We start from the raw sequence: 17736 nt of genomic DNA on the forward strand, positions 1-17736 counted from the left end.
AGTGACAATATGGATATTAAATCTGATTAAAAAGTAAGGACATGAGATTTATATTTTAATTTTTGAAGTTTCAGTTTTTACAGCATTAAAGATTAATCATGATCAATATGTTTAATAGTAGTCCTAATTTCATAATATAGGTCATGTTTTAGGATAGGCAACTTAAAAAGCCTTTAAATCAAATTTTGGAGATTTTAAAATTTTGAATGTATTCTACTCTTTCAAAATTTCTTGTGATTCCAAGGGTGGTTGCAGAGCTTGGAGCCATTTTGGGTGGCTGACCTTGCGTTTTCTACCACTCTTCTTGGTCAGTTTCTAGAAGACATGGAGGCATATGCTGAGGTGAGTGTGTAGAAAGTCGTATTATTTCTTAAATACCAGTTAAGGAAGAACAACAATAGCAACAACAGAAAAATAAAAATATTATGCACTGTTAGACTCACTTTAATTTAATTCAGACTATGTGACATTTAAGCAGAAATTACAAGACTGTTGCAATATTTTAATGTTTTTTTTTTGGTACCGGGGATGGAACTCGGGTCCTTGCGCTTGCGCAGCAGGTGGCGAAACCACTGAGCTAAATCCCCAGCCCAATATTTTAATGTTTTAATATTTTGCCTAATTTTTTTTAATATGTTCACCTTTACAGCTGATCAGTCTTTCTTTCAGAAGTGACCCATTATAGTTTATAGAGACATTTTCCCCTTTGGTAGTCATATATCTAATTCTGTGTTGTTATTTTGAAGCTTACATGTCTGTAGATATACATGGGTTCTAAGATGATGTCTTTGGGGCTAACCTTTCCCCCTTTTTTTTGTTTTTGTTTTTTGCATTATTGGGGATTGAACACAGGAGCTTTCTATCACCGTGCCACTCCCCTTAGCCCTTTTATTTTTTATTTTGAGCCAGTCTCAAGTTGCCAAGGCTGCCTTCAACTTGGGACTGGGGTTGGGATTCTCCTGCCTAATCCTTCCTAGTGTGTGGGATTATGAGTGTGTGCCACTCTCCCTGGCTAATCTTTTCTTAGTGTGTATTTTATTTCCTCAACTAAATTATAGTATATGTGCTGCCGAAGCAAGCACATCCTCAACTAAATTATAAATCTGTAGGTTGTCTCTTAATTTTTAAGCTTCTCCCTTTTGCTTTTCATATGCATATTGGTGTAGAGTGCCTGTTTTCTTAATTTAGTGTGTCAAAGAATACCTAGAGTGAGATTTTAGGAATGGCAAAAATTTCGGTCTCCGGTTACACCTACATGTAATGAGCATGTACTAGAATTTATTTGTCCCCAGTACATTTCTGTATTGATGCAGGAGATTATTTTCCTAATACATTAGATGTCATGTGGGCTTTTAAGAAATAATGAGATAGGGCCGGGGATTTAGCTCAACAGTTCTGGCGCCCTGCCTCGCAAGCACAAGGTCCTGAGTTCGAAAAAAAAAAAAGTCAGATAAAACCCATTTTTATGTTTATTGTCACATTTTTTTCTTTCTCTTTTAGGCTATGATTCCTTTTTTTTTTTTTCTTTTTTTCTTTTTTTTCTTTTAAACAGTTTTATTGAGATATAATTAATATATCATACAAATCATTTAGATTATGCAATGAACATCGATGATTTGTGGTCTTCAGTTTGTTCAGAGTTGTACAGTCATTACCACAATCCAATTTTATGATATTTTTATCCCTCTAACCCATACCCATTAGCTATATTCCCTATTTTGCAGCATCTTTTTGTTTTGCTGTTTGCAATGATTCCTTTTAACTTGTAAAAGTCTAGTTCTAAAATTAGTTGACTTAAGGTTTGGGAGGTTTTGTAAAAGTAAACAATGTACTATTTAAGTAAAAATACTGTGAATTCACATGTAGGACCTCAGCCATGTGGCTTCTGGGGAATCAGTGGATGAGGATGTTCCTCCTCCATCCGTGTCATTACCAAAGCTGGCAGCACTGCTCCGGGTATTCAGTACTGTGGTGAGGAGTATTGGAGAACGCTTCAGCCCAATCCGGGGTCCTCCGATTACTGAGGCATATGTAACAGATGTAAGTATCTTTAGGAGTTTCAAGTGTCACTCAAAACCAGAATTGTTTTATATTGTATCCAGTGGCTTGTTACTAATCCTACATTAATTTGGGAGTCTGTGTGTGTGCGTGTGTGTCTGTGTGTCTGTGTGTCTGTGTCTGTGTCTGTCTGTTACTTCCCTAGCCAGAAACTTCCTTCCTTCCTTAGCTGGAAAATCAGGGAAGCCTACTGTATTCAGGCTTCCTCCACCCTCTAACTGACTCCCTCTTGCCAAACCCATGAGAAAAGGGCCACTCTGAAATATTCAGTGTCTGTGCGCTTTTCTCTTAGGAGATCTTTCACAGACCCATTTATTTTTTTAAAAAATATATAGCTTTAAAACTTACCCTTTATAGTTAATATTAATTATAATTTTGCTTTTTAAATTACTAATTCTCTCTAGTTTTTTGACATAAGAATAACAAGATAAAGTCAGAGAGTCAGTTTTGAACATGACGGGTTGAAACTGAAGAACCTTGTATATCTTTTTATCTTCTCTGATAGGCTGACATAAAAGAATACAGAAATACACAAGTTTAAAATATATACTGGTCTGGGGCTGGGGATTTAGCTCAGTGGCGCCATGCCTACCTCGCAAGTGCAAGGTCCTGAGTGTGATATCCGGTACTGGGGGGCGGGTAAAAATAAATAAATATATATATATTAATGAGATAGCCAAATTGCTAAACTTCAGTGACCTCACACATTAGCTGCTTGTAGCATAGTCCAGTAGTGGTTCAGGTTAGCAGAGGAGAAATGTACTGTAGGGATTATACTCAGTGTAAGTAAGAAGGGAGATGCATGAGTGGTCTAGTCATAAAATATTTAATCTAAATTACTAAAATTTTACTGCTTGGTTATAACTAGGTTTCAGAACCATTTTACTTCTGTTGAACACATTGCTAGATAAAATAGGATATTAATTAAGTATACAGTTCTTGGTAATATTTATTGTGTGTTGGAGCAGAAACATCAGATCTGTAAGATAGTTAAACCAGCATATTGGTATTTTAAACCTGATTGAAATGATTTCTTTGTTTCCTTTTAACTCTATAAAAGATGATTGGTTGAAGACTGTTGGAATTGAAATAAAAGGCAGTCAACTCAGATGTAAAAGGAAAGGAACATAATAATTTTTTTAGGATATCTGTATATTAAATATGCTATTTTATGGAGGTCTTTTAGACATTTGTGGATGATTTTAGTCAAACCTATATGTAAGTTTAAAAAAACCTATATTTTTCTAAGTTATTTTTATTGAAAATTTAGTCCATATCTATTGACTGTTAAGTTTAGTAATGTGCGTGTGTGTGTGTGTGTGTGTGTGTGTGTGTGTGTGTGTGTGTGTGTGTGTAATTACCTGCTTTCTGTAATCCTTAATAGGTATCACGTTGTAAGCATGGGAGTGCTTATCTGGGCTGAAGGTATAGTGCAATGCTAGCATACTTGCTTAGCAATGATCATCAGCATATGAACTTTAATATTAGCATAAAGTGACTTCGGTGTTCAGTTTTAAAAGACTGATTACCAAAGACAAAGAGCTAGATTTCGTGTAGTATAAGCAGCTTATTTCCATGCTGTTAATACTGTTACTAAGGCCTATTGTTTTTCATGATTATTAAGATTCTAAACTTCAGCCATTTAGTGACTTGAAGGAGAGAGAAAGTGGGTATAAGGAAAATAGATGGTGACAAATTCTATTTCCTATCATAATAGCATAGTTATTTTGGATTTTTTAGCCAAGACCATTTTTGTGTATTGTACTGAACATACCCTTATTATTTAGCTACTAAGAACCACAAGATTAAGACTATTGGCAAGGTAGGCAGTTAAAAGAATCTGTATTAAATAGAATATCTTTTTCTGTGAAAGCATGTGAATTTTTTTAAAAAGCTGCTTGTTTTCCCCATTTGCAGGTTCTGTACAGAGTAATGAGATGTGTGACGGCTGCAAACCAAGTGTTTTTTTCTGAGGCTGTGTTGACAGCTGCTAATGAGTGTGTTGGTGTTTTGCTCGGCAGCTTGGATCCTAGCATGACTATACATTGTGACATGGTCATTACATATGGATTAGACCAACTGGAGAACTGCCAAACTTGTGGTACCGATTATATCATCTCAGTCTTGAATTTACTCACATTGGTATGTGAATTACTCTTTTTTTGTTGTTGCTTTCTAGCGTGTTGGCGTGTTGGTTTATTTAGGCCCTGAAGAAATTAAGGGCCTTTTTTATTTTTATTTTTTTGGTTAAAGTGCATTGATCAACCTTAGTTTTATAAATCTAGTATGCTTTTTTCTAGTATGTTTATTTTTAGTGTTTACTAGCTGAGTGTAGCTTTACTTTTTTTTTTAATGTAACTATCCTTCACCCTCGAGTCTCTAGTATCGCTGCTAAATACTGCATGAAAGAAAGTATTTGATAGCTATTTGTAAATACCCTGTTACATTTTGTTTGCCTTATTATAAAACTTCTTTTGCAGTTTTTATTCTCTTAATTTCTTAAGTATAAGTAACTGTCCCTTTATTATGGACATTCTAAAGTACATAAAAAATAGAATAGTATAATAAATCTCTGTATACTTAGTGCTCAGCTTCTATAATTAGAAATACATGGCCCATCCGGCTTCTTCTATTCTGCCCACTTTCTGCTTCCGCTTTGCTATCTCTTCATCTCCAACTGCATTATTTTATTTATTTATTTATTTATTTATTTATTTAATTTATTTTTGGTACTGGGGATCGAACTCAGGTCCTTGCGCTTGGAACTGCATTATTTTAAAGAAAATTGTACATGACATTCTGCTGAACATTTCTGCCAGAGTTACACCTTCCTTTGCCAATGTAAAAAAAAAAAAAAGTCCATGTTTAAGTGTAAAATATATACATATGTAAATCCTATTTCAGTTTTAACTTCCCAGTGATAAAATGTAGCTAAGATAATGGAGACTTTTTGAAGAGTTTTTTCGATCTAAGAAAAATTAGGTAGAAAATATAGACTTTTTATACTTTCCACAGCAGTTTTTCCCACTTACTAACATTTTGTTAGTGTGCCACATATGTTAAATTTTTTTTTTTTTTTTTTTTTGTATCGGGGATTGAACTCAGGACCTTGCACTTGTGAGGCAGGTGCAGCGCCACTGAGCTAAATCCCCAGCTCCACATTTGTTAAAATTGAAGAAGAAATATTAATTCATTATTATCAACTGAAGTTCATAGTTTAGGGTTTACTCTGTTGTATATTTTATGGATTTTATAAAAAATATGACAAGTACTTACTATTATAGTATTATACAGGATAGTTTCACTGGTCTTAAGGAGTTTTTCCTGTTTACCTACTTATCCTTCTTGCCTTCCTCCTCTCACAGCTCTTTGAAGTTTTTTGAGACAGGGTTTCATATTTAGTGCATGCTAGCCTTGAGTTCACTATGTAACCCAGGCTGCCCTCAAACTCATGGCAGGCCTCCTCCTGCCTCAGACTCCGGAATGTATGGGGGTTACAGACGTGTACCGCCATGCCTGGCCTTTGATCTTTTTACTATCTACATACTTTTGCCTTTGTAGAATGTGATATAGTTGGAATAAATATAGTTTGTAGCCTTTAGAGATCTGCTTCTTTCACTTAGCGTTATTCATTTAATATGCGTTAACTCCTACATGTTGTTTTTTTGACTTGATAAACTCATTTTTAAATTTGCTTTTAGATTGTTGAACAGATAAATACAAAGCTGCCATCATCATTTGTAGAAAAGCTGTTTATCCCATCATCTAAACTACTATTTTTACGTTATCATAAAGAAAAAGAGGTAAGCGATAACATTGGTAATGATGTTTGCTAAGTTGTATCATTGAAAAGTTGGATTTAATGTTGCTTGCTTGGTAGGCTACATAAGTGAAACTGAATGAAAAGATATTTGACTTAGAATATATTGATTGTAATGATTGTATTAATATTTATTGATTATTGTGCTATATAACTTTATGAATGATGCACCCTATAATCTTTTTAGAATAATCATTTGTTTTTGTTAAATTTGTTTTAGTAAATTTGCATAAAGGGAAAAGAGCCATATACATTTATAAAGTTATAAATTTACAAGTACTGTCTAGGTCTGTTGAAAAATTAGCTTCTCAACCATCCCCTACTGAAACCCACTGTAGAGTTTCAAAATACATGGAGGTAAACCAGTCTTAAACTGTGGAGCCGGAGATATAGCTCAGCGGTTCCTTGCCTACCTGGCAATTGCAAGATCCTGAATTCAGTCCCTGGTACCAGGGGAAAAAAAGAAAAAGAAAAGCCCAAAATCTTGAACTGTGGTTTGCTATGTGTTTTGACATTGACCATATTTTAAACATGGCTATTGAAGAAATTTCACATGGGAGTTTTAATTTAAAGTATTATTTGTAATAAAACTTTATAACTTTAAAAAAGCTCACTAATACATAGACATTCTTGGAGGTTTGCTTTTTAAAAATTCAGATCTCAAGTGTTCTGGATTCTGAGTATTAAGGATCAATCTTAAATTTATTTCCATCTCCAGCACCATTTGTCAGCCAATATAATTTTAGAAGATTTATTTTCCATGGAATTATCATTTTCCTGAATTTTCTCTTTTTCAGGTTGTTGCTGTAGCCCATGCTGTTTATCAAGCAGTGCTCAGTTTGAAGAATATTCCTGTTTTGGAGACTGCTTATAAACTAATTTTGGGAGAAATGACCTGTGCCCTAAATAACCTGCTACGTAGTCTGCAACTTCCTGATGCTTGTTCTGAGATAAAACATGAGGCTTTTAAGAATCATGTATTCAATGTAGACAATGCAAAATTTGTAGTTATATTTGACGTTAGTGCTCTGACTACAATTGGAAATGCCAAAAACTCATTAATTGGGGTGAGTCCTTAATGACTTTGTTTTATCCAAGGTTAAGCCTTTTCTTATTGCATCTTCATCTAATTTATTTCATCTAATAAAACACCATGTTGTGTGTCTACAGAATTACTCTGTAACAAATGCCATATTAAGCACATGCATGGATAATATTGGCAGGAATATTCTCTTGCCGTTGATTTTTTTTCCCTTGATAAGTTATTTTACAGGTTTTATGTTTTAGAAGATGTCTTTTAATGAATTTCTCATTGACTCTAGCGGCTTACAGAAAAATTGTCAACATTTTTCCACAGCTCAAATATATATAGTTCTTTTAATAAGCAGGTTGTTTCTTCTGGTACTTTTTCCTTCTTTCCCCTAAAATTAGTGCTAACATACGGTCCTTGATTGCCTACTTTCCTCTAAGAGCATTCACATTTTTTTTTCCTTCAGAAGAATAAAGATTTTTTTTCCCTTATGAAACTTTAAAGTGACCCCAGTTTTGATTTTTGTTTGTTTGTTTGTTTTTGAGACAGGCTTTCACTTTGTAGTTTAGGCTGGCCTTGAACTCACTATGTAGCCTAGGCTAGCCTCAAATTTGGGGTGATCCTCCTGCCTCAGCCTCCCAAGTGCGGGGATTACAGGCTTGTGCACCACCACGCCTGGCGGATTTACAGTTATTGCTTATGGTTTATATATTTCTCCTTTGCAGAATTGAAAAACATTACTTTTAGTGGAAAGTAATAGGGTGTAATTAGGAAGAAAGTTTTCTAAAAAAGAAGAAAAAGTGAAAATTTGATGTTTATGCTTGCTTATTTTGCATGTTGTGTGATCAGATTTGCCTTGTATCATAGCTTCCCTCATTGCTAGTTTTGGCTTACATTTGAAGGCTGCAGTAAATTCTTTCTTTCATTATACATTAAAAATTTATTTTCAAGGAATTCACATTGTGTATAGATTGGAGATTTATGTGTTGGATTCTGGAAACAAGCAAAAAGATTTGGGATGGGGCTCACAGTCAAGTGGTATTGTGTCTTAGCAGTAGAAAGGGAAAAGGAAGATGGAAAAGGGGTAGAATGTTAGGGTGTGTCTTTTTGTTATTTGACAGGGCATGTTGGCATGAGCAGTATATGGAAAATTGAGAAAATGTAGGCTGCCATCCTGGAGGGTACAAAAGGCTTGCTTAAACCAGAGATCAGCCAACTGTGGCTGGTGTGCCAAATGTAGTCCAGTGCCTGTTTTTAGATTGTTTTCAAAATAGTTATATTGGGGTTAAATTACATACTATACAATTCTCATTTAAAATGTACAATTTAGTGATTTTTAATTTTTTTAGTATATTTAGACTTGTGTGACCATCACTAATCGGTTCCTATTTTTATAAAAAGGGTTGCATTGGAACACAGTTACTCTTCTATGTTTTGGGAATGTTTATTTTCTTATAGCAGTGGAAGATTTGAGGAGTTGCTGCATGACAGCAGAGATGCTGTGTGTCCTGCAAGGTCTCAAGATTCATGGTTTTATCTTCTGATAAAGTGTTTGCTGAAGACTGCAGATTATTATACTAGATTATTTGCAAATCTGAGTATCATTTTAATTTAAAAAATGTCTAGACCAGGTACACTGCCTAGACCAGCTACTCAGCAGGGTACGACAGGAAAATCACTTGAGCCCAGGGGTTTGAAACCAACCTGGGCAACACAGACCCCATTGCAAAAAAAAAAAAAAAAAGTCTACATATATTTATTTTAAAGAATAAACTCTTTGTATACTTCTGTGTATTTTGGAGGAGTCATACTTTCTTTTGTACATTGTCAGATGTGGGCACTGTCTCCAACTGTCTTTGCCCTTCTGAGTAAGAATCTGATGATTGTGCATGGTGACCTGGCTGTTCACTTCCCTGCCATTCAGTATGCAGTACTCTACACATTGTATTCTCATTGTACCAGGTACTGTACTCACAAATCCTTTATAAGAAAAAAAAGATACACTTTATTTTTTGAGCTTTCTTTCTTTTAGGCCTCTGGCCTTTTCACTTTGTCTTGAAAAAGATCATCCGTACTTTGTCTTTCAGGCATGATCACTTCATATCCAGTAGTCTTAGTTCTTCGTCCCCTTCTTTGTTTGATGGAGCTGTGATTAGTACTGTAACTACAGCTACAAAGAAACATTTCTCAATTATATTAAATCTTTTGGGAATATTGCTGAAGAAAGATAATCTTAACCAGGATACGAGGTAACTGATATTTTTATAATACTCTTCCTGATTTTAGTAATTTACTTTTAGAATTTGAGAATAAGAAATGTGGATTGCAGAGGTGAAAGACAGTGGCCCCTTCACTGTAAAGCACTTTATAATTCAGCTTCATTACTTAATCTGTATTATTTGCTATAATCTATAATACTTTGGGGAGATTTTCTTAAAAGGGTTGTTTCCATTTTGACAGTAATTTCTGTAGTTTCAACTCTTCTTATTGTTTGAAAAAACTAAGAAAAGTGGTAAGACTTTTTAGTGTTTTGCAAATGAAAAATGAACTGTTTACTGTGTTATTTCAGGAAGCTGTTAATGACTTGGGCTTTGGAAGTGGCTGTTTTAATGAAGAAGTCTGAAACATATGCACCTTTATTCTCTCTTCCATCTTTTCATAAGTTTGCCAAGGGCCTTTTAGCCAACAGTAAGAGACTGATATTTAATTTTATCAACCCTTAAAAAGGAATATTTGATAGTGGGTGAATGTAGTTACTTCAGTGCATTTCCTGACTTGAAAATATATTATCCCCATTTTAATGAACATATTTTTAGTATTTGTAGAAAGTTAAGCGACTGTCACATTTTAAAGCTTATAAATAATACTTTGCATATTTATATATACTTTTGTGTGTGTGTGGTACTGGGAATTGAACCCTTCCTACTGAGCTAAATATATATATATATATATATATATATATGTATGTGTGTGTGTGTGTGAAGACTGGTTAAATTAAATGAATTTTGTTGAATGTATTATTTTCTCAAATGTTACTGCCAAGCAAGAGCCATGTCTAGTCCATAGTAGACACTCCCTGGCTGCTGAATGAATGGGTTCAGGGAGTTATAACAACTGGCATATAATCTCTTTTGGCAAGCTAAAAGTAATTTATCTTTTAATTTTTAATAGCTCTTGTTGAAGATGTGAATATCTGTCTGCAAGCATGCAGCAGTCTACATGCTCTGTCTTCTTCCTTGCCAGATGATCTTTTACAGAGGTATGGACTAGAGACCATGTCTTTTGACTCTGGCCCTAATAACATGGGGATGTTACCACACCTGATTTTATCTGTTTCATTTTTTTAGGTGTGTTGATGTTTGCCGTGTTCAGCTAGTTCATAGTGGAACTCGCATTCGACAAGCCTTTGGAAAGCTATTGAAATCAATTCCATTAGATGTTGTCTTAAGGTATAAGAATTGTTTTGGAGCACAATGTTTTTACTGCCTTAGAACTAGTCTAGTTTAGGAAAAGATAAATTGTCATAATTAGTACATTAATACCACTTCATGGATGGCACTTCTTAGTGATTGAAGAGGTGTCAAAGGATCAAATAATGTAGGAGGTCTAGGAAATCACAAACTTTTGTACTTTAAGGACCTTAATAAGCTCATGCTAATTAATACAGACTAATTCATATAGTGCCAGAATGTATTTCTTAGTAGTTCAGATATTTATAAGCTTTTATTGTTTTTTACTAGGTTGATTTGGGAGCTTTACAAATCTAAGATTATGAAGTTTTAGTAACATCTTTATCCATTTTAAAGTCTTCGTTTTATATTTTTTATTCCTAATTTAGTGAGGAAATAACCCATTTACAGTGTGTGCTAACCTTTTAACTAAAACATTTTGCATAACCATGACTTCATTTTCTGTCTACAGCAATAACAGTCACACAGAAATTCAAGAAATCTCTTTAGCATTAAGAAGTCACATGAGTAAAGCACCGAGTAATACATTCCACCCACAAGATTTCTCTGATGTTATTAGTTTTATTTTGTATGGTAACTCTCATAGAACAGGGTAAGCCACTTCTTTGACTATTTCAACCTGGAAAAATAATTTCGAGAGTGTCTTGACCCTAAATCCAGTTTTGAAAACATGTCCAGGGTGGCAGAGTAGAAAGTAGTGTTTTCTTCAAGTGGATCATTTTAATTTTCATCAATAGGAAAATTCTGTTGAAGATAGCATAGAAATAAAAAATGTGATTTGAATTTCAGTGATGAAATGTAGTTGACAGTTAAGTGATCTGATTGTTTTCTACACTTAGGGAAGCGGGTGGTGATGGAGGGAGGATATTGTGCTGATGTTTAGTTGCAGTCAGTTTCATCTGGCAGTAAGAATGCCAAGCAAGAGCCATTTACCCTAATAATGTATCCATGCCTTACTCTGACTTAAAAAAACAACAACAACAAAAAACATAAAAGGGCTCAAAAATGTGATCATTATGTATATCAAAATATACCAATAAAATTAAAAATGGGAGATGGGATTATATTTTATCTCAGTTTCATGGGTTTTTACTTCTTTTAGTAGGAAAAAACTATAGTCTTTACTCTCGTTCCCTTTGCAATTGTTTTCGATTATTTAAATAAAGATTTCACTGTCTATTAAATATGAAACTACTTTCCCCAGGAAGGACAATTGGTTAGAAAGAATGTTCTATAGCTGCCAGAGACTGGATAAGCGTGACCAATCAACCATTCCCCGCAATCTTCTAAAGACAGATGCTGTCCTTTGGCAGTGGGCTATTTGGGAAGCAGCACAGTTCACTGTCCTTTCTAAGTTGAGAACCCCATTGGGCAGAGCTCAAGATACCTTCCAGACAATTGAAGGTAACCAGCTCTTTGTACTTCAAACTTTGTGTACTTAAGCACTATTGATGCAGAGATAATGGATTTTTCTTTATTAAAACAAAGATTTGAAAATAGATTTAAAATATATAAGTATTTTTCAGGTATGTTTGTTAGATAAGATTTCACTGAATAGTCGTGATGGCCACATGGTCTGTTCTTATTAAAAAACTTAGGGGACTTATGTGGGGAAAATATCTTTTTCTTGTAAAAGGAAAGATTATTCATGTCGGGTTCTTCTTTTCTTTCAGAATGGTATTAGACAAGATACCTGATAAATATGAATTTGTGAAATAAGGTCACATTTATTTATAGAATTTCCTCATAATTTGGAGTGTTGTATTTGCTTTCAGGTATCATTAGAAGTCTTGCCGCTCACACATTAAACCCTGATCAAGATGTTAGTCAGTGGACAACTGCAGACAATGATGAAGGCCATAGTTGCAACCAGCTTAGACTTGTTCTTCTTCTGCAGTATCTGGAAAATCTGGAGAAATTAATGTATAATGCATATGAAGGATGTGCTAATGCATTAACATCACCTCCTAAGGTTGGTTTCACTGGGGTAGTATTGCCTTGTAGCAGTTTTATTGTCAAACCTGGTAGAGTATGTGGAGAGCTGAAGTCACAGTAGACAAGGTATTTGGATAATGTGTATTTGAGATACATATACCTGTAATTTCAGCCAATCTTGAGTTCTTTCCTTTTATTGTGAAGGTCATAAGGACGTTTTTCTACACCAATCGCCAAACTTGCCAAGACTGGCTAACTCGGATCCGCCTCTCCATCATGAGGGTTGGACTGTTGGCAGGCCAGCCTGCTGTGACAGTGAGACATGGTTTTGACTTGCTTACAGAAATGAAGACAAATAATCTGTCTCAGGTAAAGTGGTATGTTTTGAATGTAAATCTGTTAGAGAAACCTGGGTTTAATTACTTTGATGTTATTTAATCTATAAATAAAATAAGTTAAAACTTCATGGGCTGGAGAGTTAGCTTAGTGGTTCCGCTGCCAGCTTGGCAAGCGCAAGGCCGAGTTCGATCGCCAGTACCAAAAAAAAAAAACCATGTGGAAGGGATTTGGCTCAGTGGCTCCACACCTGTCTGGCAAGTGCCAGGTCCTGAGTTTGATCCCCAGTAACATTAAAAAAAAAAAAAATGGGGCCAGGGATTTAGCTCAGTGGTTCCTGTGCCCGCCTTGCAAGCACAAGGTCCCGAGTTGAATCCCCGGTACCAAAAAAAAAAAAAAAAATGTTTAAGGTAATGTCACTTTTTAAAATTCATGTTTATATTTAATTTTTGCTTTCTGTTTACTCCAAGTGTTATATAAGTGACCTCATATAAAGGCCACAAATTAAATGTTTGATTAATTTTTTTGTTTTTTTTAAAAGACAGGGTCTTGCCAGGAAGTTCAGGCTAGCCTTGAACTCACTGTGTAGCCCAGGCTGGCCTCAAACTCACAGCAGTCCTTCTGCCTTGGCTTCCCAAATGCTGGGACTACAATTGTGTGCCATCCTGCCTGGCAGGATAACTTTTTGAGTGAGCAAGGTTAAGGTTAAGACCTAACACCCACCCACTGCCAAGATTCTGTCATCACCTTTTGTGATGCCTTTTTTTTTTTTTGGTACCGGGGATCAAACTCGGGACCTTTGCACTTGTGATGCAGGCGCCAGAACCACTGAGCTAGATCCCCAGCCCCTCTGGTGACTTTTAAGAATTCTAAACTAGTCAGGTACATGCCTATAATCTCAGATACTTTCGAGGCTCAGGCGAGAGTGCAAAGTTTAAAGCCAACCTGGGCAACTTAGTAAGAAAGACACTATCTCAAAAATAAACTTAAAAGGAGTGGCTGGCAGTACAGCTCAGTGCTTCCCTGGTTTAATCCCAGTAACCAAACAAAAGCTCAGCTAAATAGTGTCAAAGTAAAAAAAAAAACCCAAGTAATGTCAAAATAATTGTTAAATAAATTTGACTCCGTGCTTAGATTATGCTCAGTAGTTGTAAATTTAGTAGGGAGTTTTGGTTTGTTTAGGTTTTTTTCTTTCTTTCTTTTTTTCCAGTACCAAAGATCAAACTCAGGACCTTGCACTTGCAAGGCAGGCGCACTGCCACTGAGCTAAATCCCCAGCCCTGGTTTGTTCGTTTTGTAGTACACTGACTTGTTATATCTCTGTTTAGGATATGTGTTACTGATATTGAGGCCTTGGTAAAGTTTTCTGAATGCTGTTTTCAGGGGAATGAATTGGAAGTAACCATCATGATGGTGGTAGAAGCACTGTGTGAACTTCACTGTCCTGAAGCTATACAAGGAATTGCTGTCTGGTCGTCTTCTGTTGTTGGAAAAAATCTTCTTTGGATTAACTCAGTGGCCCAGCAGGCTGAAGGAAGGTAAGTTGGAAAGAAAGAAATATGTAATAGGATTACTTTATGTTTAAACCCTTTGTATTGCTAACAGAATAGTTAAAAGTTAACTATGGTGGCATACATCTGTAATAACAGCATATGGGAGGCTGAGGCAGGAGGATTACCTTCAAAGCCAGACTATATGGCAAGATTCTGTGTCAAAAACAGACCCAAAAGGGCTGGGGATTTAGCCCAGCAGTATAGTGCCTGCCTGGCAAAGCATGAGGTTCTGAGTTTGATCCCGCTACCAAAAAAAAAAAACACCCAGATCCCCAAAAATCCATAATAGTTAAATGTTAAAGCAGCTTTGTAGGGGCCAGGGATTTAGCTCAGTGGCGGGGGGGGCGTACTGGGAATCGAACTTGAGACCTTGCTCTTACAGGCAGGTGGCAGAACCACTGAGCCAAATCCCCGGCCCCCATAATCTGTATTTTAATTAGCAATACTTGAGTGCCTTTCTGTTTTAGAAATTAATGAGAAATCATACTGGGAAACATGGTCATTGGTTATTTATGGATGCTTTTTGTTACTGTTTTGTTTTTTGGTACTGGGGATCAAACTCTAGACCTTGTGCTTACCAGGCAGGCCTGGCTCCACTGAGCTAAATCCCCGGGCCTTATGGATGCTTTTGAACTTGCCCTTATTTGAGAACCCTCCACATCAGAATCTGGTACACTTTACCCTGTTTAGTCCTGTGAACCGTAAATTCAGATTCATGTAATTTCTTTGAGTGAAGAATGTGCCATAATAGTCTCTGTCCATTTGCATTAGCTTAGCAAAATCTTGAAAATTGGGGAAAAGAAAGAAATAACTGCCCATGATTTCATCTCCAAGTTGTAGCTATTAGTTTTGGCTTACTACTTCATTCTTTCTTTCATGTATAGTTTTTTTTTTTTTTTTTCACCCTGATACTGGGGATTGAACTCAGGACCTTGCTTTGCCAGGCAGGTGCAGTGCCACAGAGTCATGTATACTTCTTTATCACAGAAGTAGCCACATACCTAGGCCTAAGGCAGAAGGTTTTATGACTTTCTTTTTAATTTTACTATGAGTATTTTGCTATGTAAATTTTCTCTATTGTGTCACCCCCCCACCCCCCTTTGCCATACTGGGAATTGAACCCAGAGCCTTCTTGCTGAAATATTTAAAAAATTTTTTCCTGGTTTTTTTTTTCCTGGTATTTGGAATCTACCTTGCACATGCCAGGCAATTTCAGAGTACTGAAATTGCAGTCTTCTGTCCCTTTACCCAACTTCCATTGTTATATTTAATGGACATTTGTATTTATTTGTGAGTGTGTCATAATTCAGCATTCCTTATTGTTGGACATTAAAGCTGTTTCCATTATTTTTTAACTAATCTTAATTCACCATTGCACTTGAACTTTACTCCATATTCCTTTTTATTTTTGGTACCGGGGATCGAACTCAGATCCTTCCCTTCCACTTGCAAGGCAGGCGGCAGAACCACTGAGCTAAATCCCCAGCCCTCCATATTCCTGATTACTTTTTTTTATATCCATTCCTACATGATTTACTGAAAGACTATAGACCTAGAAGCTTATGAAACAGAATGTTGATAAGTTAGGGCCAGGGATTTAGCTCAGTGGTTTCACCACCTGCGCAGCAAAGACCCGAGTTCAATCCCTGGTACCAAAAAAAAAAAAAAAAGGATGTTGTTAAGTTAACACACAGAAAAGATGGTTCCAGTATATCCCCTTAATGATAGAGTAATCCCTTTTCCTCACCCTTGTGAATACTGAATGTCACTGAGAAACAAGAATTTTACCACCACCATCAGTGAAAATACCTGTTGGAATTTGCATTTCTTTATTAATGTATAATCTTTTTCCATTGACCATTTTGATTTTTCAGAGCGTGGATTATGTCTTCGTGTTCTCTCATTTTTCTTTTATTGATCTGTGAGAGTTTCATTTTACATTAAGATTGTTGATGCTATGTAATGTCTTGTTTTTACAGTTTGTTTTTAATGTGATTTTAGACACCCTATTATACGGTTAGTGCTATTATTTTGTGGATTCTTTTCTTGAATTTATTCTTCTGTATGGACATTACTTATCATTGCTTCCCACTAATAATTTTATAGTCTTGTATTTTTAACATTTAACAATCTTTATTTTCATTTGTTGTGAGGAAGACATGTAAACGCTTTCCACTTTTATCCCCCACATCCAAATAATTAACTCATTTTCTTAGCTCAATTTATCTCAGTCTATTCTATTACTATTCTTTTCTTGGGATATAAGATCTATGTACTTAAAATAAGAGTCCTTCATTTTGCATTTAAGGTTTGAAAAAGCCTCTGTGGAATACCAGGAGCACCTGTGTACCATGACAGGTGTCGATTGCTGCATTTCCAGCTTCGACAAATCTGTTCTCACATTGGCTAATGCTGGGCGTAACAGTGCTAGTCCTAAACATTCTGTGAACGGTAAGCAATTAGTATTTACATAAAACAAGGCAAAATTCATAGTCAGATGCTTTGTACTGATGATCATTTTGTATATTTTTAGTTTTCTGTGCTCTTCAAAATACTGATAATTGCTCTGAATCTCTGTATTGTCTGGTATATTTTCACTCAGGTGAATCCAGAAAAACTGTGCTGTCCAAACCAGCAGACTCTTCCCCTGAGGTTATAAATTACTTAGGAAATAAAGCATGTGAGTGCTACATTTCCATTGCTGATTGGGCTGCCGTACAGGAGTGGCAGAATGCTATCCATGACCTGAAGAAGACCACCAGTAGTACTTCACTCAACCTGAAAGCTGACTTCAACTATATAAAGTAAGGACTCACTTTCTCAGTTAGAAATTATGATACTTAACCGTGTTGAAACCAAATTTTCCACTACTACAGAGTCTTTCTCTATGGCAGAAAAATATTACAATTGGCCATATCTACTAATACAAAATGATTGTATTTTTAATGAAACCTTTTAAAAAAGTCACAATAGGAAACCAACACTGGAGGTAAGGAAAGTATTTGTGCAGTGAGAAAAACAGACTCATAAAAGTAATTTCTGACTGCTTTAGAGAGGATCACGTATGTTGGCTTTGTTTGTAAATTATGTTTAAATATATAAAAAATGTTTTAATGAGTGTATAATTTGTGAACATCTATAAATTAAACTCCCTTGTCTCTTCTCATTCCTCTTTGCAATCATTAGTTCTGTGATTTAAAATTAGGTACTCATTATGTTCTAGACGCTTGTTGGACAGATAAATTTGTTACACCTGTATGTTACACCTGCCTTCTACTGGTACATACATTAATGGGTATTACTTCATTGAGCATACACTATGTGCCAGACAGCAGAATACAACAAGATACAAAACAGACATGAATTCTAACCTTTTAAAACAGAAGTTGAAGAAACAGAAAAAGAATATTGATAGGATTAACTATACTTTTTCTGTGCCTCAAGGAAAGCAGTTAATATTGGGTACGGAGTTTGGGGAGGGGGTTATATGATGTGGATTATGCCTGTGTTGTTCTTCTGGGAAGTCAGTCATTA

General features: G+C 35.5%; 1 protein-coding gene across 5 annotated transcripts in view; it reads left to right on the plus strand.

Moving 5' to 3' along the window:
* Positions 1 to 17736, plus strand: part of Smg1 (SMG1 nonsense mediated mRNA decay associated PI3K related kinase) — a 95856-nt gene that overhangs the window by 34583 nt on the left and 43537 nt on the right. For 4 of the 5 annotated variants that reach the window (XM_013076386.3, XM_004855797.4, XM_021237227.2 and 1 more), the window contains 17 exons: positions 245 to 342; positions 1867 to 2040; positions 3976 to 4200; positions 5760 to 5861; positions 6676 to 6945; positions 8740 to 8870; positions 8996 to 9157; positions 9478 to 9596; positions 10080 to 10167; positions 10256 to 10357; positions 10830 to 10970; positions 11583 to 11782; positions 12154 to 12350; positions 12518 to 12682; positions 14033 to 14187; positions 16511 to 16653; positions 16805 to 17006. In XM_013076386.3, the coding sequence (XP_012931840.1) occupies positions 245 to 342; positions 1867 to 2040; positions 3976 to 4200; positions 5760 to 5861; positions 6676 to 6945; positions 8740 to 8870; positions 8996 to 9157; positions 9478 to 9596; positions 10080 to 10167; positions 10256 to 10357; positions 10830 to 10970; positions 11583 to 11782; positions 12154 to 12350; positions 12518 to 12682; positions 14033 to 14187; positions 16511 to 16653; positions 16805 to 17006 (2674 nt within the window). Of the gene's footprint in view, positions 1 to 244; positions 343 to 1866; positions 2041 to 3975; positions 4201 to 5759; positions 5862 to 6675; positions 6946 to 8739; positions 8871 to 8995; positions 9158 to 9477; positions 9597 to 10079; positions 10168 to 10255; positions 10358 to 10829; positions 10971 to 11582; positions 11783 to 12153; positions 12351 to 12517; positions 12683 to 14032; positions 14188 to 16510; positions 16654 to 16804; positions 17007 to 17736 lie in introns of those variants that run through there. The other variant, XM_087209176.1, reaches the window with a different exon arrangement.

Source organism: Heterocephalus glaber, unplaced genomic scaffold (assembly GCF_053883595.1).
Source record: "Heterocephalus glaber isolate CG9 unplaced genomic scaffold, H.glaber_assembly_v1.0 deba00000943, whole genome shotgun sequence".
NCBI lineage: Eukaryota > Metazoa > Chordata > Mammalia > Rodentia > Bathyergidae > Heterocephalus > Heterocephalus glaber.